Source organism: Rhinolophus sinicus, chromosome 3 (genome assembly GCF_057876585.1).
Source record: "Rhinolophus sinicus isolate RSI-liver-muscle chromosome 3, RSI-T2T, whole genome shotgun sequence".
Classification (NCBI taxonomy): domain Eukaryota; kingdom Metazoa; phylum Chordata; class Mammalia; order Chiroptera; family Rhinolophidae; genus Rhinolophus; species Rhinolophus sinicus.
In genome coordinates, this window is record NC_142503.1 from 133,045,334 (window position 1) to 133,060,032 (window position 14,699).

Here is a 14,699-nt window from a genome sequence, read left to right on the forward strand (position 1 = left end):
ACAATGAACTCATAACCTAGTCACTGCTGAGGACTAAATTGCATTGGACTTTTCAAAGGCCTAAATAAAGAATTCCTGGACTCAGTCATAATAATTCTTATGAACGCAGTCCTCTAAAATACAAGGAATGTTAATACTGTAATTCACAGTAGAGCTCTGCAATCTTTAATGTAATAAAATGCAACCCAAAACTCATATGACTAGAAGAATATTGCTGTCTAGTGTTGAAATGGATCATTTAAAAAATTGGAACTAAGTGCTGAACAGGGAAATCCACAATAAAAATGGCAGCAGTAAAGGGAAAAAGCAGCTTTCATAAAGAATGTCAACATTTCCTTTCATATGGATGCTTCTGCTAAAATATGTTAATCTGATCATTTTGATTTACTGGTTTTGCTTAATATTTACAAAAGGCCAATCATGTAGAATTTTACATCTTGTAGTAGACAGTCTATCGGTTTTTAGTTTAATCTCCATCTCCCCACCACCCAAAAAAAGAAAAAAACAACAACTGATTAATGGTTGTGGCCAGGGATATGAGTGCTATAAAAATGAGACAAGATGGTAACACACTCCTTTTGTAAAGTGCAACTAGAGCTTCAAAAGGTGGCAATAAATCTCATTTTACACATGGAAAATGTATACATGCCTGAAGTGTATGAAATTGATTTACCTCTGCTTCAGGATTTCTAGGTATTTCAGAATATTTTTTGAATTAAGGCACAGTATCAGGTGGTTGTGGTGTTTCACCCCATAAAAGTACTTTTCCTGAACTACTGTTGATTATTGATCTGAGAAATAGCCATGGGAAGTTCTCTGCTGTTTGCTGCAAAGATGGGAAAGAGCCATGTAACCTCCTACAAATGCAAATGGTAGAAATTGTTCTCAGATTTCATCATCACACATTCATTCTGGAAATAGTTATTAAATCCTTAGAAATAGCTAGGCTTCTCCCGAGCAGCTAGTTTGTTTTTAATCTCATTGACATTACATATTCTATTGCTGATTGCATTTCCCTTTTTGCATAGACTGCTAGAAAGCTCAGAACCAAATTTGACAGGGACGTTAAGACCCCACGGCACATATTTTATATATATATATATATATATATATATATATATATATATATATATATATACACACACACACACTAATCTCAGCCCGTGCTGGTTTTATTTTATTGTAATTCAACAAACATTTAGTGACTACACAATATGAATCAGGTACTCTAGTTGGGTTTTGTTTTTCAAATTTCTACATTTCGAAATGTAGAAAGACAACACTTATAGTTCATGTGATTTTCTAAGCTATTGAATATAGAATACTAGACTTCTAATTTTTAAGGGTACAGATTGCAGCCATAATACCACACTTCTCCAAACTAGAGAGTTAACTCGCCTCAATTCCTGGCAAGAAAGATGATTTTCTATAAATTCCAATCACATCATATGGTTTGGTGCAAAATGAACTATCTATATGCATGAAGCTAATTGCTTAATAGCCGTACTAACATATGCTTTCTGAAAAAAATGTACACACACATAGACATACAACAAATGTAATTGGTGGAATCCTTTGCTTAAAGGTCTCTGGAGTCTTAGAAGAAAGTTGTAAGCAAACCAAGAAACTTGCATACAAAACTATGCATTTATTCTATCCTTTGAGTCAAGTGCAAGTTAGGAAGCACAATTCATCTTGAAAAGCTAGCTGGCTATTCTTTCTTTGAAAAGAACTTCCGCAGGTGCACAAATATGAAATCGTTAAGTTTTTCTTGAGGAATATCAAGGGTACACCCTCCTATATATTGAAAGTAATATCAAGCATAAAAGGAACAGAACTCTTTATCTGAAAAGCTGTCATGAAAGAAAGTTGCCTGCTTGAAAATAATTCTTAAAAGTTGCATATAGAGGTGGTTCAAGATGGTGGTGTAGGATGATTCCGAACTCACCTCTTCCCACAGACACAACAAATCTACAGCTACATATGGAAGAATTTCCTCTGAAATAGACCTGAAAATGAGCCGAACAGCCCCTCCACAAGTAAAGGATAAAATAGCCGCATTGAGACAGTTAGAAAAGGCAGAAATCTGGTCTCACCAAAACCCACACCCTACACATAGTGGTCCACATTCAGGAGGGCTCTCACAAACAGGGAGTTTCTCACTGAGGGGTAATGGTTTGTGTCCCACATCTCCACACACACACACACACACACACACACACACACACACCACACACACACACACACACACACACACACACACACCATTAGAACTAATAAAGAAATTCAGTTAAGTTGCAGGGTACAAAATCAATATATAAAGATCTGTTGTGTTTTTATACACTCACTAGGAACTATAAGAAAGAGAAATTGAAAAACAGTCATATTTACAATTGCATCAAAAAGAATAAAATGTATACTGAAAACTGTAAGACAGTGATAAATAATCTATCCTATCTACATTTTAGGAGCTTCTCGCATATTCGGTTTATAGAAATGGTAGGATTAATTTTATGTTTATCTGTCCCATTTTACTCATCTATGTGTAGATTCTGGCTACAGCCAGAACATACCATTTTAAATACTGTAGTGTTAGAAAATATTTGTGTATTAATAGATCATATTTCTCTTTATTAATATTTTAAATTGTTCTTTACTACTCTGAATCCATACCATTTTTGAATAATTTCTTCATGTTCCTAAATAATCTTACTAGAATTTTGACTAATGTGCTGAAGCCATACCTGTACATAAATTACCATCTTTACAATATTCCTATTCAGAAACATAATTCGTGACATTTGTCTTCTTGTATACTGCTCAGGAAAATTTTTTAATTCTTTCCAGACAGGGGTCTTTTGCAATTCTTATTAAATATATTACCAGATATTTTATAAATGTGATTATTACCATGAATATGTTTTCCCTCTTCCCTACCTCTAACTCAAAATATTATTGATAGATGGAAAATTTAAAAATATATTACTAATTTTGTATCTTGCCTTCTGAATTAATTCTCTTTTTAGTTCAAGTAGTTTTCCAGTTGATTTGTTTGGGTTTCTCCATGTTAGAATGTGCTCAACATAAACATGCATTTACTTAAGGTAGGAGTCTGAAATGCATTAAAGTCCTATTATGTCAGCCCATTCCCATCATCCCAATTTATCATATTCTGAAATAGGGTGAATAATCCCTGGGCAATATTAGGTATGTTTGATCTAAATAATATTGTATGCAATTATACATTTCATGAAAATGAAAATTTGCTCTTCTTTTTTCCTAATAAATCTCCTATCAGTTCATCGCCTTACTAGAATCGTCTAGAGTTTCCAGAATAATCTTAAATCATAGTGCTATTGACAGGCATCTTTGCATTATTCCAGATATTGATGTGGACTGTCTTGGCTATCTACAACATAGTGGCTGTTTTCTAGGCATATTTGAAAGGCCTTCATCAAGCATAAACAATTAATAGTAACTGTATACATATATTTATTCCTAGTGGTATAGGGAAGACCAAAGATGGTGGTCATTCAGCAAAATTTTCATGTTACTACAGGGATTTTACCAAATGGAAGACTTTGTCTCTTTAATAATTCTTGTGCAAGCAACACTTCTTTTTTTCCCGAAGTTATGGCTAAGTTTATTGGAATGTTCAAATAAGTTTCTATGCTAGATTGCGCTCGACGTAAATACATTTCCAGTTAGGGCAAAAGCCTGTAACTCTCTAAGAAAATGTATTATTTTAACCTGTTACATTGACCTAACTTACCATATTCTTCTGAGAAAGTGTGATTTAGCTCTAAGCAATCAGTGGGTATGTTTTAGCACTAAAACAGTTTCTGAATGTCATATAGAGCTCAATGGATTTTATTGATATTTGCACTTTTTTGGAAGGAAACTTTCTTTACGATCACGTGAAGCCATCCAATCTAATATAATTTTTGCGTGGTTTTCAATAGTTGGTAACTCAGTGATAGACCAGTTTTTACTCACAGGCTGATCCAGTTTACCACTCGCAAACATCCAGCACAAAGAAATAGTTTTTATTTCCTCTTGGGTTTAACAAAGTCAGTGTCCTGAGAGGGAGAGTGGTGCTAATGTACCTGAGCACTTCAGTGAGGAAGATGGAAAATCACTTATGTGCTCAAATAAAAAGACAGCTTCAGGGGAAAAAGCAGTCTGGAAAAATCTGTTGTGGGTACATTGCTCTGCTGGGTAATTCTTTCCCATTTCTGTGAGCAAATAAAATACAATTTCCCCCCTAATTTCCATTATGGGAATAAAAAGGAAACATTTTTTTAAAATATACGTAGCGCAGATTTTCTGTAGGTAACGATTGTTAATAGTATCTCATCTGTTTCAAATGTATAATTATTTGATTCAGATGCCTTATTTTTTCTAAAATTCATTTGTGTTCTCTTCTGCGAAAGATTTTATTAGTTTCACAAATAGAACAATATAACATCGTTAAACAAGGTGTGGTAATCTTTTTCAGTCCCACTGTGGAAAAATGTATAAAAAAAGCAAATTATTTCTAAGCAATTCCAGGGCGCCACTATTCTCCATTTGACCCATGTTAAATATTCTCATTACAATTACTTCAAATGAATACAAAATCTCAATTTAATCCCAACCCTTGGGAAATGAAACATACAGTTCTAAGATGAAAGGCCTAATGTTACCTAGTTATTTGAATGCACTTTGTGTTCTTAACATGGATCATAAACAAACTGTAATAACTCAAATCATTGCACATTCAAAACAATATCTACCTACCAAATAAATGTCACAAACCTGATAGTACAGAAGAAATAAACAGTAACTGTATATTTTAACTATTGAATTCTGATGGAGTCCCACATGGTTCATGTCAATATTTTTCAAAACTCTTAGCTTTCTTTGAAAACATAAGCGATTATATTAATTAATCGGTAGGATATCACTGACAATGAAATATAGGGCATAGCTTTTGATCATCTAACAGTACAATTTTTGTTAATGTTAGCAATCACTTTGTACCTTTTAAAATCCCACTTTTGCATTAATTGTCAGACTCTTGAGTAGTCTTTTCGTGGAGATTTTATGTTATGTTTTAAAAACAAACAAACCTGATTTCAATGAATATTTCCTTGACAATATCATACATCTAAATTTTTATTTATTTTCCCTTTCATTGTTGGCAGTTCTCTAAGCTTGAAAATATTTGTCTTTTGGTAAACATCAATCTTTCCTATACTTAAATGCACCAAGTTGACAAGCTGCTTTTGTTAAAGAACCAGCTTATATATTGCTTTAGTATGCCAAAACTTATTTCTTCATTCACTATCATGATCAGTTACTAACATCCTGTCCTCAGAAATTGAGTAGGTGGCGTGGAAATATTGCTTTTCTCATAAATTTGATTAAATCAAAGTCTGAATGACTCAGCACTGAAATTAAAAACTTATTACTGCGAACTTTTAAATTATTTCCTCTAAAAGAGCATTACATCTTTCGAGATTAGTTGGATAAATATTCCAGTGTTCTTAAAATATTATGAAAAAGTTTGCTTCCACACAGGCCTGGCTTACCTAAAACACAATTTTAATGGTTTGTTTGCCTTTAGGTAATTTGCGTCCATATGAAATTCTTGGAACACAAATTAAATTTTGAGGTTTAGCCTTCATGTCTTACTTATAGGAATGTATGATCTTTCTTTTGGAGAGGGGAGATGGGTCCTATCCCACACTCTACATAAGAACTTTTGTGAGAGAAACTTCTAGCAAAATACAGTGAAGAGTCATTCATTCACTATAAATGTAATCAAACTGCTCAGTTATAGATATTTTTCTTCTTTCCATCACTGGAAAGATATAACAAAACACCTCTAAATATATAAAACTTAATAAAAAAGGAGAAAGAAAATCTTCTTAAAATAACAATAACCACACAACTACATTGCAGCACTGCCTGAGAGGACGTTTTCCTGTTTGGGACCCAAAGAAATAGCTGGTATGTCTGTCTGCCTGTCTTTAATTCTCTGTCTCTCAATGTATGAAATAATACCAAGAAAAAAGGAGAGAGGGAGAGAGACAAACACAGATAATGAGAAAATTGAAAAGAAGATCAGTGAGTGTTAAAGGCTGTAAATGTAGATACAGTAGATCCCATAGGGAACGTGTTCCAAGATCCCTGTGAATGCCTAATATATATACTATGCTTTTTCCCACACATGCATATCTATGCTGAAGTTTCATATAAATTAGGCACAGTAGGAGGTTAACAACAGCAATAATAAAATAGAACAATTATAACAATATACTACAATAAAAGTTGTGTGAATGTGGTCACTCATTTCAGGGGATCCCTTGCTGAAGTCTTTGTATAGACTCAGTGTTTTCTGGTGCCACACGTTGCTGTCAATCGGAACATATTTTCTGTTTGTGTCTTCCACCCACAGATTTAATGCCTTTGCCATCTTAATTAAGTGCTTATCACTCACTGTGGCAGTAACTTTTGCAGTTTGAGATGTGACAACAAAACTAGCACACATTTCTTGTTTCTTCTTCACAATATTATGGATAGAAATTCATTCTTACCATAGATCTTTGCAATCCCAGCATATATATATATTTTTTTTTTTTCTTTTTTTTTTTTTTTTTTCCATATTAAGTCAAGAACTTTTATCTTTTCACTTAAAGGAAGTACTTTACAATTTCTCTTTGGCATAGCCAAATTGCCAGCATCACTACTCTTGTGCTTTGGGGGCACTATTAAGTAAAATCAGGGTTATTGAACACAAGCTGTGTGATACTGTGACAGCCAATCTGATAACTGAAATGGCTACAAAGTGACTGACAGGCAGGTAGTGTATACAGTGTGAATATGCTGGACCAAGGGATGATTCACGGCCAGGCAAAATGGAGCAGAATTTTCATACTCAGAATGGTGCACAATTTAAAACTTATCAACTGTTTATTTCTGAAATGTTTCATCTAATATTTTTCGACCACAGTTGACCACAGGTAACTGAAACCACAAAAAGTGAAACTGCGGACAAGGGGGGACTATTATACAAAGTTCAGAGTAAAAATTATTCCCAAATTTTATTGAAAAGCACTCATTTATGTGATTCCATAAACAAAGGAAATAAAAGACACGACTGACAACAAACTCTTTATGCCTCTGTATTTTACTTAGACTTTCTTTTTTTTTTTTTAAAGGAACAGTCAATACATGTAGAATAGTTCAAATTCCCTATCACTTTAATTTTTGCTAGTTTTTTCCTTGGCTTCTTATTGGTCCTGGGATTTCTATTAGAATACTGTCTGATAGCCATTTTAATCAATGCTTCTGCAATTGTCCTAGAGTGTTGGAAAAATCTGCACTCATCAGGTATATTCGGTCCATTTGCATTTGCTAGGGCAATAGGAATGCAAGTAGTTGTTGTTTAGCTCTAAATCATATAGTGGAGAGTTCATCTGGAATGGGGTGTCTTTAGAGAGGTCGAACTTATCTTGTTTATCTTGTCCTCTTGGCCCACTGAACACTGTTAGGTATTTTTTGACTAAATAAAGCTTGACCAACCTCCTCTTCCGATATAATTACACAGTCTATTTCTATAAAGACTTTTTAAAAAGACTGATCTTACCAAAATTTAGTATAAACTTTCTATTTGATGAGTGGGATTGCATTATCGTTTTGAAAGTATATAACCAAAACTCTTTATATTTCCAGTTGTCTCTGTGGGTGTACACCAACCTACTTGTTTATCAGTATCACTATCAGCAAACATTGAGCTCTTCTAGGTGCAAGGCAGTGAGCTAGATACTGGGAATGTAGTGGTGTTGGTCAGTAATAAAGGTAACTTAACACATTTATAACAAGTGGAAAAGCCTTTAGTTTTCATGCCTTTGTAATGTTTTCACAGCAACAAAGTCACAAATTGAAAACAAAACACTGTGGGACACTGTGTTCTGATTTTTAGTTTGGAAAAAAATGGTCACTACTCAAAGAATTTACATTACATCCTAAGTAAAATAGTAAGCAATGTGGAGGTACTATCAGAAAGCTTCTAGCAGTATTTAAATGCATAGTAGGACATCAATAACAGAGGTTGATAATAGTTTTAAAAGTAAAACAATGCAATAGAAGTTTTAGAATGGCTCAAACTATCATTTTTAACTTTGCAATTACAAAACTGAGGCATGACTATATGCATTCATTATGCATTTAAACAATACAATAATATGAAATACAAAAGTGAAGACCTCTTTCCCACTTGATTTCGTTTTTTTCTAGTAGTGCAAATGTGATCACGGAATAATGTCAAACATTTGGGAGGATGGTGCAATAACAATACTACACTAGGAGTAACCCTTCCTCAAATAACTCAATTTCAAATTGAGAAAATAAAATATAACTAGAACCTGAAACACATCATTATGTCCTTAGATCCACAGTTACATTAGAACATAATTAGAATCAAACGGATAACTTGCTCAGAAATCAGATAAGTAAACACAAAGGCTTAGAAACAGTAATGCCCTTCACGTAAAATAAAGTATTAACTGAAAAGTAATTAATGTTACAATTCACACATTGATATAATTAAATGAATACATGGTAACTGAATAAATTACTTAAATATGCCAATTATTGTAGAAATTGATTTATTAAAATTCAGAAGTCAGAGTCCCTGTGATATCACTATACAATAAATATTTGGAATATTTCCATCTATCAATAGTGCCATCTGTCCAATTCAATACAAATGGACTACAACCCATATGGCTCCTTTCCCATTGATTACTCTGATGAATGGGATTGCAAAACCGCTCATAAAACCATCATATTATATGATATTGTCATTAAAAAGATATGGAAAAAGGAAAAACACAAGATGATACTTAATTTGAAACTGTCAAATTAACTTAGTAAAGTTTTAAGAACCAATATTATGATCCTAAAAAGTATCAGCATGTTGAATAATATGTCAGTCTGTACTCTTCTAGCACCTTCAAAGAAAACCTAAGAACCAAAAAAATTCTGGAAAGAGTATAATAGCTCATTATATGTTCAGATTATTAATTATTCCAATAAGAATACTGTCAAATATCCTTTCAGGCACGGGTAATTACATTAAAACACTTTTCTTTCACTTAATAGAAAATTATAAAATGATCATTTAAATTCTGATAGCAAGTCATTTTTAAAGCAAAAGTAGATACATTACTTATACCTTATAATACTAGCCATAAATTTCAACTTGGCGAAGTGATCTTTCCAAAACTCATTTTCTTCTTAGCTATAAATGTACTCTCTTGCAAAAGCAAAATAATGACATGCAATCGTTCTGTAGCAAATTATTATAAGCAGTACCTAAATTGATATTGACTAGCAGGAAACTAAATGCCACTAACTGGAATACTCAGATTTTCTGTTTGATGTGGTAAGTTGCATTATATTTAGTTGCAAGGTGGATATGGTTGGCATGCTGAGAAATTACCTTTATTTTTAAAGATCTATAAAGATGACCAGTATTTATTTTGCCCCTTAGCCTCACTGAAAGTATTCTACAAGCTTTTCTTGGTGAAACTCTTTCCAAATTGGGACCCACATCTGTGGACATGTGAGAAGAAATACATTATGAAAAGTATATTTATATTAAAACTTAAGTTTAGCTCAAATAATTTAAAATTTTTATATTATCTTATTTTTAGCTTGCATTGAATACCAAATGAAGCCACTGGGGGGTGGGGTAGTAATCTGTAAAATAATTCAAATCCAAATGTGTCAGCCACAGAAGAAAGAAATTAAAATAAAGCACAAATCCAGGAAATAGTTCCCCTATCAATTGAAGAAAGCAACTTTTATAAGACCTCTATAGACTCTGAGAGTCACAGGGAGTGAAAAGGCTCTCAGATATGCAAGCCTCAGACCCTAGTGGATTCAGAGGAACTGCAAGCATCATAACCAAAGTACGAGGCAGCCAGGGCAGACTGCTGGCAAACTCCACCTTGTAAGCAGGTGCAGCAGGGAGCAGGCTCACTGATGGAAAACAAGCCTTCTCCAAAGCTAGGTGAACAAATCAGCAACAGGACGCATGACCTCTGTGTTCCTGCGGGGTCTAAAGAAACACTCCCACCTCTACAAATGTGAAAACACGTAATTTTAGGAGACGTTTCAAGTGTGAGCCGCTAATCATTATCTGTTACTGTATCAATGCCACATGATTTTAATTGAATCTTTACATTCTATTTTAATATCTGTCAGTGTAAGGCTTTCTTATTCTTTCTCCTCTCTTCCCTATACTCCTGATTTTCCTCCAGTTTATTCTTTTGGTAAACAGTCCCAGGCTAGTTTTGCAGCTTTATTCTTCCATATCTACTTTAGAATCATTGTGCTAAGTACATTCCCTGTGAGACTTGATTCTAACGAAATTAAATTTATTTTTTAAATAAAATTGAAAAAAACCCCACAGGTATCTTTAAGCTTTTTTCCATTCAGAAACATGGTATACCTTTCCAATTTTTAAAACCTTTTCCTGCCAAAGATCTATGGTTTTGTTAATAGAAGCCCTGAAATTTCTTATAAATTTTGATGTAACTGTGCATGTTGTCTTCCCCCCGCCTGATTATCTTCTTAAACTGGTTACTGCTGATACTTAGAAAGTAAAGATTTTTTCATATTTCCTAGGTAAGACTGTATCAATCTTACTAAACTCTAAACTTACTAAAACTCTTATTAGTTTTATAGGTTGCTCACGTCTCATGGGTTTTTTAGGTAGATAATAGTATCACCTGCAAATAATGATTGTGTTGCCAATATAACTTGCAGCATTAACAATGAACACATTCTTCTAAATTCTTTCTATAATAAATTCCTATCATCAGCTTAATCTACTATTCATTTAAAAAATCCATTACTTTCTGATGGCACAATAGTATACATAATGGTATGATCTAAATTCAATATATTTCAGAAATGGCTTTTGATGTCTGTGGGATAACTGGGAGTTACAACTCCAAACAGGGTACAGACCTCATATTGAAAAATGGAAAATATGTTACACATTTTATAAGAATGGCTAGATAAGGCCCTTTTTAAATATCCTTGGAGAAATAAGATAAAACTTACCCCAAGTGAACAAAATATCAGAAAGATTAAAGCCCCATTTGCAAAAAGTACAGTGTGACATATGGGCAGAAATGTTCCTAAACAGAGTATTTTTCAACATTTTCTAAGAGCTCTAAAGTGTTCTTAAAGAACTCTTAACTTATTGCCTTGGAGAATTAAGATAAAGTTAGTGATGACTATAACTTTCTATTAAGCAATTTTCTTCCTCCATTGTGCACAGCCACTTATGAGGCAGAACATAACAGCTCAATCAAACCTTATTATGCCAGATTTAGTTCAAACCCTTATGAAACATACTGAGAAAGACGTGATATTGTCTGAAGAAAACCTTTTCATAAATTGCTCTTTTATAGACTAAAAATAAAATAGATACTGTAGGTACCTTTTTATGTGTCCTTAAGTTCTGCCAGGAATCCAGAGTAGTCACAATGAACTTGCTGCTTGTTATGTAACAGTGAGACATGAGAATGTGGTGAAGTCTGGTACCTCTATATGTAGCCTCCCAAGTTTTCAGGGTGTGGTTTAAGGACATAGAAGCTTCCATTTGTATTCCACCACTCACAAGTTTCACTGTGCAAGGTACCAGTGCAATTTGCCCACCAAGATACAAGACAGAATTGTCCAACCTAAAACAGGAAACAAAAACGAAGGTCTGAGAGATTTCTGGTCAAGATGGCAGAGTAGGTAAATACTGGGCTTATCTCCTTTTAGAACCACATCGATTACAACTAGACCACAGAACAAACATTACCAAGAATCGCCTGAAGTCTAGCTGAATCGAAGCCCTACAACTACAGACATACAGAAGAAGCCACCTCGAGACTGGTAGGAGGGACAGAGACACAGAATAGGCTGGTCCCACATCCATGTGTGACCATTAAAAATTAAGAGGGCTATCTCAGGTGCAGAGGTCTCTCCCTGAATAGTGAGGGGTCCCAGATCCTCCCCAACCCAGAGTTTCAGTGCTGGGGAGAGAACTCCCCATAATTATAGATTGTGAAAACCAGCAGAGATTGTAGATGAGTCAGATAGGGCAGTTAGAGTCCCAGGCAGTCCTCTTAAAGAGACCACACACAGACTCACTCGCTCTGAGTTCCAGAGCTGGGGCAGCAGCTCAGAAGGCATCAGGGACATACGGGGAGGAACTGAATTGTCTAGCATCAGGGTGAGGGCTGGAGGGGAAGTTTTCTCCCAGATGGAGGGGCTGGCGGAAGCCATTGTTTCTTTGTTGAGCCCTCCCACTCCCTGCATGCAGATGCAAGCAGACATCATAGTAAGTCTCCATCAAACCGACTGACATCTTTCATGAGCCCTGACATAGTGATTCCTTGAGACAAACCCCACCCAACTTTCAGGAACACCTGAGCCCCTTCCAGAGGCTTTTTCTTATAAACTGCTGGCCTTGGCTCATGCTGTGGTTTTCCAAAAATCTCTCAAAGGTTCACAAAATCCAAACAAGTAGCATTTGGATTCAGCCTGTCCCATGCCTCTGGCTGAGCAGCCCTAAGCCTTGCACTGGTGACAGACAGCCTTGGTTCATGGCTTGGTTTCTAGAGGCAACTTCCAGCACAGTGCAGGTGGAAGGCATCTCTGAATTGCTTTGTGGCTCATGCCATGTGGCCCCAGAAAGGACACAGATGTGGCTGAACTTGCCCTGCAGGAGGTCCCCTCCCGGGTGGCCCCAGGGTTGGCAGGCCCAGTGGCCAGCTTCAGACTGAGACAGAGCATCACCCAGTCACTTACAAAGATGACACACCCAAAAGGCAGACTGAGCAGGCACCACAGTCCCCCTAAGGCCAACCGTGTTCTGTAGAATCAGCCCCTGCACAACAGCTCCTCCACTGTATTACGGCCAGCCCTCAAAACCAATTGGCCTAAGTCAATCCCTTCCTCCTACTGACGTGCAAATAGCAACAAGTCTCAACTACAACAGGAGGGCACAAACAACCCACACAAAAGACACTCCTGGAGACCTGGCTTTGGTGACCAGGGAGGTTGCACCACTGGGTCCCACAGGACATCTATTATATAAGGCCACTCTACTAAAACCGGGAGGGCATAGCAGTGCTACCTAGAAACAAACAGAAAGGCAGCCAAAATGGGGAGACAGGGAAACATTTCCCAAACAAAAGAGCAGAACAAAGCTCCAGAAAAAAAATAACTAAACACAGTAGAGTCAAACAATCTACCAGATGCAAAGTTCCAAACACTGATTATAAGAATGCTCAATAACCTTAAGGAGAAGTGCAACAAAGAGATAGGAAACATAAAAATGGATATAGAAAACATAAAAAAAAGTATCAGTCAGAAATTAAGACTACAATAACTGAAATGAAAAATAGATTAGAGGGAATCAACAGTAGATAAGATGAAGCAGAGGATCAAATCAGCGATTTAGAAGATAAGGTAGCAGAAAATACCCAATCAGAACAGCAGAAAGAAAAAAGAATCCAATAAAATGAGGAGAGCTTTAGGAGCCTGTGGGACAAAATCAAGTGTAACAACATTGGCATCAGAGGGGTAACAGAAGGAGAAGAGAGAGAGCAAGGAATTGAAAACCTATTTGAAGAAACGATGATGGAAAACTTCCGTATCTGGTGAAGGAAATAGACACACAAGCCCAGGAAGCACCGAGAGTCCCAAACAAGATGAACCCCAAAAGGTCTACACTGAGACACATTATAATTAAAATGTCAAACAGTAAAGACAAAGAGAGAATCTTAAAAATGGCAAGAGAGGGGCTGGCCCAGTGGCTCAGGCGGTTAGAGCTCCATGCACCTAACTCTGAAGGCTGCCGGTTCGATTCCCACATGGGCCAGTAGGCTCTCAACTACAAGGTTGCTGGTTCAACTCCTCGAGTCCTGCAGGGATGGTGGACTCCGCCCCCTGCAACTAAGACTGAACACGGCACCTTGAGCTGAGCTGCCGCTGAGCTCCCAGATGGTTCAGTTGGTTGGAATGCATCCTCTCAACCACAAGGTTGCTGGTTTCGACTCCCGCAAGGGATGGTGGCTGTGCCCCCTGCAACTAGAAAATGGCAACTGGACCTGGAGCTGAGCTGCGCCCTCCACAAAGACTGAAAGGACAACAACTTACTTGGAAAGTCCTGTTTCCCTTCCCCAATAAAATCTTAAAAAAAAAAAAATGGCAAGAGAAAAGCATTTAGTTACCTATAAGAGAGCTCCCATCAGACTGTCAGTTGATTTCTCAACAGAAACTTTGCAGGTCAAAAGGGATTGGCAGAAATATTCAGTGATGAAAAGCATGGACCTACAACCAAGATTATTCTACCCAGCAAAGCTATCATTCAGAATCGAAGGACAAATAGAGAGCTTGTCAGACAAGAAAAAGCTAAAGGAGTTCATCACCACCAAACCAATATTACAAGGAATGTTAGAAGGATGAAAAAAAATCAATAGTATGAATAATAAAATGGTAATAATTACATATCTATCATAATTACTTTAAATGTAAATGCATTAAATGCTCAAATCAAAAGATAGAGTGGCTGAATGGATAAGAAAACAAGACCCTTATATCTACTGCCTACAAGAGACTTGCTTTAGATCAAAAGACAC

General features: G+C 35.9%; 1 protein-coding gene across 1 annotated transcript in view; it reads right to left on the bottom strand.

Moving 5' to 3' along the window:
* Positions 1-10,752: 10,752 nt before the first annotated feature.
* Positions 10,753-14,699, bottom strand: part of LOC148758651 (uncharacterized) — a 113,399-nt gene continuing 109,452 nt past the window's right edge. Inside the window, exon 4 of the mRNA XM_088796397.1 lies at positions 10,753-11,747. Within this exon, the coding sequence (XP_088652523.1) occupies positions 11,610-11,747 (138 nt within the window). The 3' untranslated portion in view covers positions 10,753-11,609. The remainder of the gene's footprint in view (positions 11,748-14,699) is intronic.